Here is a 12,233-nt window from a genome sequence, read left to right as displayed (position 1 = left end):
TATATAGGGGTTTGCTTTTGTACATCTTTTGACAGCTCCAAGAAGTTTAATTCAAATATGTGCAAATTAATTAGAAAAGGGGTCAGGGCATTGGGAAAAAGATAGCAAAGTGGTAGAGCAAAAGAAGATTTTGTGATGAAGATTTAGGAGAGTTAAATGAAATAGAAGGACAGCACATGAGACATTGCAGCCAGCCACACTCCTACTGGGCAGGAGAGAAGTGAAGATAAAGGGGAAATGAGCCAGTGTCCTACCCCCTGGCATTACTTATTAATGGGCTAGAGCCCTAGGAGGTAGTCTCTAAATCTAAGTTATACCAAATATGTTAAATAAAGGACACCAAAGTTTTTTTGATCCCAATATCCAAGTGACTTTATAAACCTGGGACAACAGTGGGACACAAAAGGTGGTACGCAATAAATTGCAATATATATATATAAAGAAAAATGTTGGGGATGAGAAGAAGAAAAAAAATGCTTATTTATATTTTGTATCTATCTCCAACATCTAGGACAATGATGTAAACTATAAGAGCTAATATTTACAAGTATTATGCTTGTAAATTTAAACAGTGGGCATCAGTAAGCATATATAAATACATTATCAAACTACACTGTATTTAGAATTTAAAATAACAATCCAAAAATACTACACATTTGTAACATACAGCATATGTATTATATATTCCTAGAGCACTGGCTTATAAACTTGTTTTTACGTAAATCCATAGAAATAAATAGCCTTTACACAAAGTAATATTTATCCTTACTACATGTGATGTATGCTGATATTTCCTATCCTCTTTTAATTCATTTAAAAAATTTATCACGAGCACTGAATCAATTTTAATATCCACCATGATCTTGCAGTCTAAAATTCAAAACATTAATACTGAAATAATATCCACCATACAGATGAGGCAGTAGGTTAAAATACTTGCCTTTCAAAGACTTCTGTCTAGGATGGTTATTCCTTACAGTTATTTCTGAGACAATCAGTAGAATTTTGAACAAAACTAGGTTTTCCTTTGTCTGACTCTTCCATGCACCTGTCACTAAGCCTGTGTTCTTCCTTTCTTTCTAATAAACTTAGAGGATAAGGGGGAAAAAAATCACACAACTAGCACAAGCTCTTTGCAAATTGTGCAAGAAAAGTGCAATAAACATTCAGAAAGACAGAAACACTTGTTTAAATAGTATATATTGAATAAGCAAGTTACACAGAGTGAAGGTTAAAGGTTCTTTGCTCTTTTCTTGCAAATACAAGGTAAAAAGTAAAAACAAACAAAATTAGCAAGTCAGAAAATTTTTCTTTAGTTATTCCTTTTCCCAGAAAAGCTATAGTTAAGCTTTAGAGAGCAATGAAAGTCTCAGGCTAATTCAAAACCAAATTTTCATTCTTACAGACTCATGGAAATATACTGCCCTCTGTGGGAAAGATAAACTAGTCACTGAGTCAAGCAAAAGAAATTGGTATGTTTGTTCTTAAAGTTTGGAGATGAGACACAAAGATCTAATTCCTTCCACAGATACCAAACATATTCTGGCACACTTGGTAGTACAGCTTGCTAAGACTATTTTCCATGCTGAAAGACATCGTTTTTTTCCCCTCTCTCTGATAATTTATAATATCCAGAGTCCTTTCTACTCCTCTTATTTATGCTCCTTCCTTTGAAAGAAATCCCCTTTCAAAAAAGTCAAAGAAATGAAAATGAAAAGACAAGTCAAAGACAAGTCAGAGACTGGGAGAAACTATTTGCAAGTCAAATATCTGAGAAAGGACTTTATCTCCAGATTACACACACACACACACACACACACACACATATTTAAAGCTCTTGTAATTTAATAGTAACTCAATTTTTTAAAATGGGCAAAAGACTTAAACAGATATTTTATCCAAGAGGATATACTAATGGCTAATAAGTACATGGAAAGATCATCAACATGACGAGTCATTAGAGAACTGCAAATTAAAAACTATGAGGTAACACTTTATACCTACTAGAATCATTATACTATAATCAAAAAGACAGTCAATAAATGTGTTGGTAAGAATGTGGAGAAATCGGAAGGAACCCTTCTATGCTGTTACAGGGAGTATAAAATGCTACAACCATTTTGGAAAATAGTTTGACAATTTAAAGTTTAAAGTTAAATAAAAAAGTTTAACATAACTTTGCAATATTACCAACTATTAGATAACCAGGTGAAATGAAAACATGTACCTACACAAAGAACTGTATGCAAAGACAAACACAAATCATAGCAGGATTATTCCTAATGATCAACAAGTAGAAGGAATCCAAATGCCCATTAACTGGTGAATGGATAAACAAAATACCTTATACAATGGACTATAACGTTGATACATGCTACAACATGGATAAGCCTCAAAAACATTATACTAAGTGAAAGAAACCACATGAGAAAAACCAGTGTTTGATTTCCTTTATATGAAATGCTCAAAAAGGAAAATCTATAGAAGCAGAAAGTAGGTTAGCAGTTACCCGGGGTAAGGGTGGGGTCTGACTATAAATGACCACAAGGAGTGATGGAAATGTTCTAAAACTAGACTCTGATGTTCAAACAGCTCTAAATTTACTGAAAATCACTGAATTGTATCTTTAAAAGCAGTTAATTTCATGGTCTATGAATCATACTTTAAAAACAATTTTTTTAGGAGTTCCTGTTGTGGCTCAGTGGTTAACGAATGTGACTAGAAACTATGAGGTTGTGGGTTCGATACCTGGCCTTGCTCAGTGGGTTAAGGATCTGGCATTGCCGTGAGCTGTAGTGTAGGCTGGCAGCTACAGCTCCAATTAGACCCCTAGCCTGGGAATCTCCATATGCCTCAGGAGCAAAAAGACAAAAAAAAAAAAAAGAATTTTTAACTCCAAAAGTATTTTATTATTAACGTATAGTTGATTTACAGTACTTTGTCAAGTTCTGTTATACAACAAAGTGACCCAATCACACACATTTCCCTGTGCTGTACAGTAGGATCCCATTGCCCATCCATTCCAAATATAATAGTTTGCATCCCCCCAATGCCCAAATTGCCCATCCATCCCACTCCCTCCCCTTCCCACTGTCCTGGGAAACCACAAGTCTGCTCTTCTTGGCCATGATCTGTTTCTGTTTTGTTTGCTTGTTTGTTTGTTTTGTTATTTTTAGATAGGACCATCTGTTCCATATTTTAGATTCCACAAATAAGTGATATCATACAGTGTTCATCTTTTTCTTTCTGGCTTATTTCACTTGGCATGAGAGCCTCTAGTTCATCCATGTTGCTGCAAATGGCATTAATTTGCCCTTTTTTATGGATGAGTAATCTTCCATTGCACATATCTTCTTAATCCATTCATCATCTGTCCATGGACATTTAAGTTGTTTCCATGTCTTGGCTACTGTGAATAGTGTTGCTATGAACACAGGGTTACATGTATCTTTTTCTAAGTATCTTTTGTATCTTTTTGAGAGTTTTGCCAGGATACATGCCCAGCAATGGAATTGCTGGATCATACGGTAGCTTTATATTTGGTTTCCTGAGGTACCTCCATACTGTTTTCCATAGTGGTTATAGCAATTTACATTCCCATCAACAGTGGAGGAGGGTACCTTTTTCTCAACACCCTCTCCAGTATTTGCTATTTATTGACTTGTTAATGACTGCCATTCTGACTGGTGTGAGGTGGTACCTTCATTTCAGTTTTGATTTGCATTTCTCTAATAATTAGCGATATTGAGCATTCATTCACATGCTTATTGGCCATCCATATGTCTTCTTTGGATAAATGTCTATTTAGATCTTCTGCCCATTTTTCAATTTGGTTGTTTAGTTTTTTGTTGTTGAGTTGCATGAATTGTTTGTATATTTTGGAGATTAGGCCCTTGTCTGTTGCATTGTTAGCAAAGATTTTCTCTTATTCTTCCAGTCTTCTTTTCTTTTCTTTTTTTTTTTTTTTTTGTCTTTTTGCCATTTCTTGGGCCGCTCCCGCGGCATGTGGAGGTTCCCAGGCTAGGGGTCTAATCGGAGCTGTAGCTGCCAGCCTACGCCAGAGCCACAGCAACACAGGATCTGAGCCGTGTCTGCAACCCACACCACAGCTCATGGCAACGCCGGATCGTTAACCCACTGAGCAAGGGCAGGGACCAAACCCGCAACCTCATGGTTCCTAGTCGGATTTGTTAACCACTGTGCCACGACAGGAACTCCGTCTTTTCGGTTTTTTTAATGGTTTCCTTTTCTGTGCAAAAGCTTTTGAGTTTGATTAGGTCCCATTGGTTTGTTTGTGTCTTTGTTGTCATTATTCTAGGAGGTGGATCAAACAAGATTATGCTGTGATTTATGTCAGAGCATTCTGCCTATGTTTTCCTCTAGGAGTTTACAGTGTCTGGCCTTATATTTAGGTCTTTAAACCATTTTGAGTTTATTTTTGTAAATGGTGTTAGACAGTTTTCTACTTTCATTCTTTTACATGTAGCTTTCCAGTTTTCCCAGCATCATTTACTGAAGAGGCTATCTTTCTCCCACTGTATGTTCTGTACTCCTTTGTCATATATTAGTTGCCTATAGGTACTGGCTTTCTATCCTGTTCCACTGGTCTATATTTCTGTTTTTGTGCCAGTACCACATTGTTTTGATGACTGTAGCTTTGTAGTATTGGCTAAAGTCAGGAAGCTTGATTCCTCCATTTTCGTTTTTCTTTTTCAATACTGCTTTGGCGATTTGGGTCTCTTGCGTTTCCACACAAATTTTAAAATATTCTGTTCTAGTTCTGTGAAGAATGTCTTTGGTAATTTGATAGGGATTGCATTAAATCTGTAGATTGCCTTGGGTAGTATAGTCATTTTGACAATGTCAATTCTTTCAATCCAAGAGCATGGTCTATCTTTCCAACTCTGTCATCTTTGATTTCTTTCATTAACATTTTATAGTTTTCAGAGTATAGGTCTTCTGTCTCTTTAGGTAGGTTTGTTCCTAGGTAATTTTATTCTTTTTGATGTGATTGTAAATGGGATGGTTTCTCTGATTTATCTTTCTGATCTTTCATTATTAATATATAGAAATGCAATTGATTTCTGTGTATTTTGCAGCCTGCCACTTTGCCAAATTCATTGATGAATTCTAACAGTTTTCCCGTGCTATCTTTAGGGTTTTGTAAGTATAGTGTCATGTCATCTGCAAACAGTGATAGTTTTACTTCTTCTTTTCCAATTCGGATTCCTTTTATTTCTTTTTCTTCTCTGATTGCTGTGGCCTTATATAGCATCTGGCCTTATTTTCTTCTCTGATTGCTGTGGCCTTATATAGCATCTGGCCTTATATAGTGACTTCCAAAACTATGTTGAGTAATAGTGGTGAAAGTGGACATCCTTGTCTTGTTCCTGTTCTTAGTGGGAATGTTTTCAATTTTTTACCACTGAGAATGATGTTAGCTGTGGGTTTTTCATATATGTTTTTTATTATGTTGAGGTAGGTTCCCTCTATCCTCTCTCTGGAGGATTTTTTTATCAGGAACAGGTGTTGAATTTTGTCAAAAGCCTTTTCTGCATCTATTGAGATGATCATATGGTTTTTAGTTCTTTAGTTTGTTCATGTGATGTATCACAATGATAGATCTGCAGATACAGAAGAATCCTTGCATCCCTGGAATAAATCCTACTTGATCATGGTGTACGATCCTTTTAATATATACTTGGATTTGGTCTGCTAGTATTTTGTTGAGGATTTTTGCTTCTATGTTCATCAGTGATATTGATCTGTAATTTTCTTTTTTTGTGGCATTTTTGTCTGGTTTTGGCATCAGGGTGATGGTGGCCTCACAGAATGAGCTTGGGAGTGTTCTTTCCTCTGCTATTTTTTGAAAGAGTTTCAGAAGAATAGGTGTTAACTCTTTTCTGAATGTTTGATAGAATTCACCTGTGTAGCCATTGGGTCCTGGACTTTTGTTTTCTGGAAGGTTTTTAATAACATATTCAATTTCATTACTTGTGATTGGTTCTTATTTTCAGTTTCTTCCTGATTCAGACTTGGTAGGTTGTACCTTTGTAAGAATCTGTCCATTTCTTCTAGGTTGTCCATTTTATTGGTGTATAGTTGCCTACAGTAGTCTCCCATGAACATAAGAGATCATACTTCTGTGGAATCAGTTGTAATTTCTCCTTTTTCATTTCTAATTTTATTGATTTGAGCCCTCTCCCATTTTTTCTTGATGAGTCTGGCTAAAGGTTTATATATTTTGTTGATCTTTTCAAAGAACCAACTTTTGGTTTCATTGATGTTCTCTATTGTTTTGTCTCTACTTCATTTACTTCTGCTCTGATCTTAAGGATTTCTTTCCTTCTGCTAATTTTGGGCTTTGTCTGTTATTCCTTCTCTAATTGTTTTAGGTGCAAGTTTAGGTTATTTGAGCTTTTTCTTCTTTCCTGAGGTAAGACTGTATTGTTATAAACTTCCCTCTCAGAACTACTTTTGCTGTGTCCCATAGATTTTGGCTTGTTGTATCTTTGCTGTCATTTGTCTCTAAGGATCTTTTGATTTCTTCAATGATCCTTTGGTTGTTCGGTAGCATATTGTTTAGCTTCCAGGAGTTTGTGTTTTTTGCTTTTTTTTTCTTGTAGTTGATTTATAGTCTCATAGCATTGTGGTTGGAGAAAATGTATAGGATAATTTCAACTTTTTAAAATTTACCAAGGCTTGATCTGTGGCCCCAAATGTAATCTATCTTGGAGAATGTTCCATGTGCACTTGAGAAGAATGCATATTCTGTGGGTTTGGGATAGAATGTTCTATAAATACCAGTTAAATCTATCTGGTCTAGAGTATCATTTAAGGCCTGTGTTTCCCTGCTGATTCTCTGTCTGGATGATCTGTCTCTTGATATAAGTGGGGTGTTAGAGTCCCCCGCTATTATTGTGCTACTGTTGATCTCTTCTTTTATGGCTGTCAGCAGTTACCTTATATATTGAGGTGCTCCTATGTTAGGTGCATATATATTTACAATTGTTATTTCTTCTTCTTGGATTGATCCTTTATTAGGTAGTGCCCTTCTTTGTCTCTTGTGATTTTCTTTATCTTAGAGTCAATTTTGTCTGATATGAGTACTGCTACTCCTGCTTTCCTTTGATTTCCATTTGCATGTAATATTTTCTTCCATCCTCTCACTTTCAGTCTGTATGTGTCCTTGGGTCTGAAGTGGGTCTCTTTTAAACAGTATATATTTGGGTCTTCTTTTTGTATTCCAATGCCCAGTTTGTGTCTTTTGGTTGGCGCATTTAATCCATTTACATTCAGTGTAATTACGTATAAGTATGTATTTATTGCCATTTTGTTAACTGCTTTGAATTGTTACTTTGAATCTTTTTCCCCCCTTCCCTTCTTTTGTTGTCTTCTCTGTGATTTGCTGACTCTAGTATCGTGTTTGGATTGCTTTTTCTTTTTTATATGTATGTCTATTGTACTTATTATTTCGGTTTGTGGCTCTCTTATTTTTGAATGAATTTTTGATGTTTTGCATTTGTGTTCTCCTTTTCTCATGTCCGCTAGTTTTGATATCATTTTTTTCAATGGGTGATTTGCTACCTTTATATTATCTTTGTCTTTACCACTGACTTTTCTCTTTTGAAAATTTCTTGTTTTAGTTGTGGCTTTTTCCTTTTTGCTTAGAGAAGTTCCTTTAGTAGTTGCTATAGAGCTGGTTTGGAGTTGCTGAATTCTTTTAGCTTTTGTTTGTCTGAAAAGCTTTTGATCTATCCTTCAAATCTGAATGAGAGCCTTGCTGGGTATAGTATTCTTGGTTCTAGGTTCCTCCCCTCCATCACCTTAAATATATCTTGCCACTCCCTTCTAGCTTGCTAGCTTTCTCTACTGAAAGATCAGCTGTTATCCTTATGGGGATTCCTTTGTATGTTATTTGTTGCTGTTCCCTTGATGCTTTTAATATTTTTTTCTTTGTATTTAATTTTTGTCAGTTTAATTAGTATGTGTCTCACTGTGTTTCTCTTTGGGTTCATCCTTTGTGGGTTCCTCTGTGTTTCCTCGACTTGAGTGTCTCCTTTCCCGTATTAGGGAAATTTTCAACTATAATCTCTTCAAATATTTTCTCTGGCCCCTTTTCCTCTCTCTTCTCCTTCAGGAACCCCTATGATGTGAATTTTGGTACTTTAATGTTGTCCCAGAGATCTCTTAGAGTCTCCTCAGTTCTTTTCCTTTATGCTTTTCTGCGGCAGTGATCTCCACCACTCTGTCTTCTACATCACTTATTTATTCTTCTACCTCCATTATCTGGCTATTGATTCCTTCTAGTATATTCTTCATTTCAGATACTGTGCTATCCACCTTACTTTGCTTATTCTTTAGGTCCTCTAGCTCTCTGTTAAACATTTCTCATAACTTCTCTATTTTCTCTATTATTTCTCAAAACTTCTCTGTCTCCATCTTTTTTCCAAGGTCTCGGATCATCTTTACCATCATCACTCTGAATTCTTTTTCAGGTAGATTGTCTGTCTCCTCTTAATTTAGTTGTTTTTGTCTTCTTCCTTTGTCTGAAGGTTATTTCTTTGTTGTCTCATAATGTTTAACTTTCTATATTTATTGTCCCCTTGATGACAGGTATGTAGATGCCATGGCCACTGCCTTGTCTTGAAGTTCATAAAGGTGTTAGTGGCTCACATGTATCTAGAGCACGTGATGGGAGCGGTGGTATTATGTTACCTTCCTTGAAACCAGATAGTTGTTATGCATGGGGTCCGTGTAAATCTTGGTAGTAGTTCATGGTTCACAGGACTGCTTTCTTGGTGGTGGGGGGAGGTCAGTGTGGATTCATCTGATATCATTCCACTAGGATAACTTTCTTTTGGGTTTCCTACCTATTTATTGAGTTACCTACACTGGGACAAGAACTGTAGCAAATGATAGGAGGGAAATGTATGTTTCTAGACCAAAAGGCTCTGTCTACTGAGGGAGACAAACACATAAACAAATGTGCAGGGGAAATGTTACAATTGCTATAACAGAAGTACAACGTCCAATAAAGGCAGGGTTCAGAAAATGCCACAAAGCAATAAGAGGTTAAGCTATGTCCTAGAAGAAGAGTGGGTAGGTATTCATTCACCTGCTAGACTAGGTTTTAGAAGATCGACTCTAGGCTGTGGATCTTTTGAAAGCTGTGTAATCATAAGCAAGTTGCTTAACCTTCCATGACTTCAGTTTGTTGAAATTCAAAATGAAAGGAATGGGCTGTATGATCTCTATGCATATCCAACCATCTTATTATCATATCCAACCATCTTATTATCATTCTATAAAATATTATTCTCCATTTATGGAATTTGAGAAAGAGCAAAGCAAAGGATCTATATACTGGATCTATCACAACACTGCATATTTATCTATATAACGAACAATTTCCTAATTACAAAAAAATAAAGGTTTCCAAATAAGCAAAACTGGTTTCAAGATTAGAATCCCAAAAGGGAAGACACTGGATTATTATTTACAAAAGTAGGAGTTTCCATTGTGGCACAGCGGTAATGAACCCTACTAGTATCTAGGAGGACGCTGGTTTGATACGTGGCCACACTCAGTGGGTTAGGGATCCGGCACTGCCGTGAGCTGTGGTGTAAGTTACAGATGCCTGGATCCAGCATTGCTGCAGCTGTGGTATAGGCTGGCATCTATAGCTCTGATTTGACCCCTAGCCTAGGAACTTCCATATGCTTCAGGGTAGCCCTAAAAAGACAAAAAAAAAAAAAGTAAGCAACACTTACTAAGCACTTATTTACCAAACACTATGCTAAAATACCTCATTAGTTTTACCTCATTTAAACCTTACAGCAGCCCTAAGAGGCAGGGGTACTGTTAATTCTCCAATTCTGAAGATAAGGAATTTGATACAAAGATGATTCAGGCAGCAAGTGGCAAAGCCAGCACCTAAACCTAAACCATTTCCCTTGTAATTTCTGCACTCTTGACCACAACTCCAGTGATAATCATGAGATGTACAAGATGTATTAGAGCTTTAACTTATGACAGGTGACAAGAAACCTATTTGTATAAAATCACTGAAAATGAATAATAAACTAGGCAGAAGGAGAAGAAACAGAAGTTTAAAAGATATTATTCACTATAAGGATGTGAGTGCCCATTTCTTGCTGCCACAAAGACTTACTGAACTGATTTCCTGCTGTGAGTCCTGCAGGTGCTGCTGAAGAGGTCCCAGCTGAGCCTTCCCTGACTCCACACTCTCCTCCAGCTCTGCAGTTTCTTGCTGTAGACGACTCAGCTCTTCCCTAGCTTTGGCCAGCTCTTCTTCGTAAGTGGAGATCTGCGATTCTTGACTCGTTATTTCAGCTTTTAGGGATGAGATCTATAATATGGAGGTGAATGAAAAGAAAGTGGGATTAAAAAAAAGAGATGTCATTAAAATGTTCCATAATGCAATGTTTGTTTAATTTAATATATTGGTGGGAGTTTTTTGTTGTTTATTTTGGTTAAAAAAAAAAAAAAAAAAGGTGGGGGGTGGTGGTAACTGGGATTGACAGAGAAGAGTTGAAGGCATAGGTACCATACCTCCAACTAAAACTGGGAGAAAATGGTATATGAAGAGTCATTTCCCTTGTAATTTCTGGATGAACCACGCCCCATCTCCTTCATGCTCCCAAACTAGATTGCTACTTAACAACAAGCAGAAAATAGTTCCAATTTAAGCCAGCAAAAGCAACTACGTATAGACATAGGCAGTAGTAAACCACCAGACTGTACCAGCTGGGCCTCTTCAGCACACTTCTTTCTGACTTCCTGCAGTTGCTCCTCCAGCTGGGCCTTCTGCTCATCCAGTCCATCAAGGAGTTCCTGTACTTGCTGTTTCTGGGCCTGTAGTTTTTGCAGATTAGTATTCTCCCTCTGAACCTCATCTTGAAGATCCTGAAATACAAGAAAAGTAACATATTTATTACCCTTGGACACAGGTGAACATTAATAATGTTTAAAAGCCTAATCTTAAGAGAAGATAAAGTCTCCTCTTATTAAGTATATTGGTGGATTGGAGGACTCATGGCTTTAAATGCAATCTTTGCCTGAGGATTTCTTTCCTAGATTCTAGATTCAGAAATCCAATTTGCTCACTTTGCTGTACACCTGAAACTAATACAACATTGTAAGTCAACTAGACTCCAAAAAAGTTAAAAAAAAAAAAATCCAATTTGCTTATTCAAATCCGTCCGTGGATGTCTGATGGACTTCTCTAACATCAAAAACAGAACTCCTGGCATTTCCCTTCCACCTGCCCAAATCTACTTCATCCTCCAACTCTCCCCTCTCAGTTTCTCTGGGCAAAACATCCAGCATCTTTGATTCTTCTCTTTCACATCTCACCTCCAACCTGTCAGCAAATCTTGTTGCTTCTTCCTTTACAATTTATTTTACAACTGGCCACATTTTTCTTCATCCGTGGTCCAAGTCTCTCGCCTCTCTCTCCTGGATTGCTGCCTTCTGACTGGTTTCCTTGCTCCCACCCATGGTGCCTTCCAGTTTACTTTCAGCACAGTAGCCACTTTTAAAACCCTATGTCAGATGATGTCATTCCTCTACGCAAAACTCTGCAGACTCCCCACCTCCCTTACTGGAAAAAAACGAAGTCTTTACAGGGATCCTACGTGATCCCACCTCCCAGATTCTTTTCCTGCTCTTCCTCTTGCTCACTCTATTTCAGCCACACTGGCCTCACTGCTGTTTCTTAAACATGCTGGATATGCTTCCTTCTCAGGATCTTTCACTGATTATCCCCTCTTCCTACAAAGTTCTTCCACTAGGAATCGACATGTTTCAACCACTCATCTTTTTGAAGTCTTTGCTCAACTGTTAACTTCTCAGTGAGGCTTTCCTCACCACCACCCACCACCATCTCCCTTCACTAATTCTCCTTCATCTACAGGATATCATTTTTATTTATTTTCTAGAACAGCTTTATTGAGATAATTCACATACTGTACAATGCACCCATTGAAAGTGTACAAGTCAATGGGTTTTTTTTAAATAAATTTTTAAGCATTTATTTATATATATGTTTTTTTTCTACTGGTTTTTAGTATGTTTATAGAGCTGTGCAACCATGACCACAACAATTTTAGAACATTTTTCTTACCCCCAAAAGAAACTCTATACCTATTAGTAAGTTGCTCCCTATTTCCCTCCTGATCATCCCAGCCCTTGGCAAATCTTTTTATCTC

General features: G+C 36.9%; 1 protein-coding gene across 4 annotated transcripts in view; it reads right to left on the bottom strand.

The window, feature by feature from the left end:
• Positions 1-12,233, bottom strand: part of EPS15 (epidermal growth factor receptor pathway substrate 15) — a 140,660-nt gene that overhangs the window by 32,447 nt on the left and 95,980 nt on the right. For all 4 annotated transcript variants that reach the window (XM_047789128.1, XM_047789130.1, XM_047789132.1 and 1 more), the window contains exons 14-15: positions 10,768-10,929; positions 10,175-10,372 (exon numbers count right to left, since the gene is read on the bottom strand). In XM_047789128.1, coding sequence (XP_047645084.1) covers positions 10,175-10,372; positions 10,768-10,929 — 360 coding nt within the window. The remainder of the gene's footprint in view (positions 1-10,174; positions 10,373-10,767; positions 10,930-12,233) is intronic.

This window comes from Phacochoerus africanus, chromosome 8 (genome assembly GCF_016906955.1).
Source record: "Phacochoerus africanus isolate WHEZ1 chromosome 8, ROS_Pafr_v1, whole genome shotgun sequence".
NCBI classification, from domain to species: domain Eukaryota; kingdom Metazoa; phylum Chordata; class Mammalia; order Artiodactyla; family Suidae; genus Phacochoerus; species Phacochoerus africanus.
Note: the sequence above shows the minus strand (reverse complement) of the source record. Positions and strands in the feature narration are given on the sequence as shown.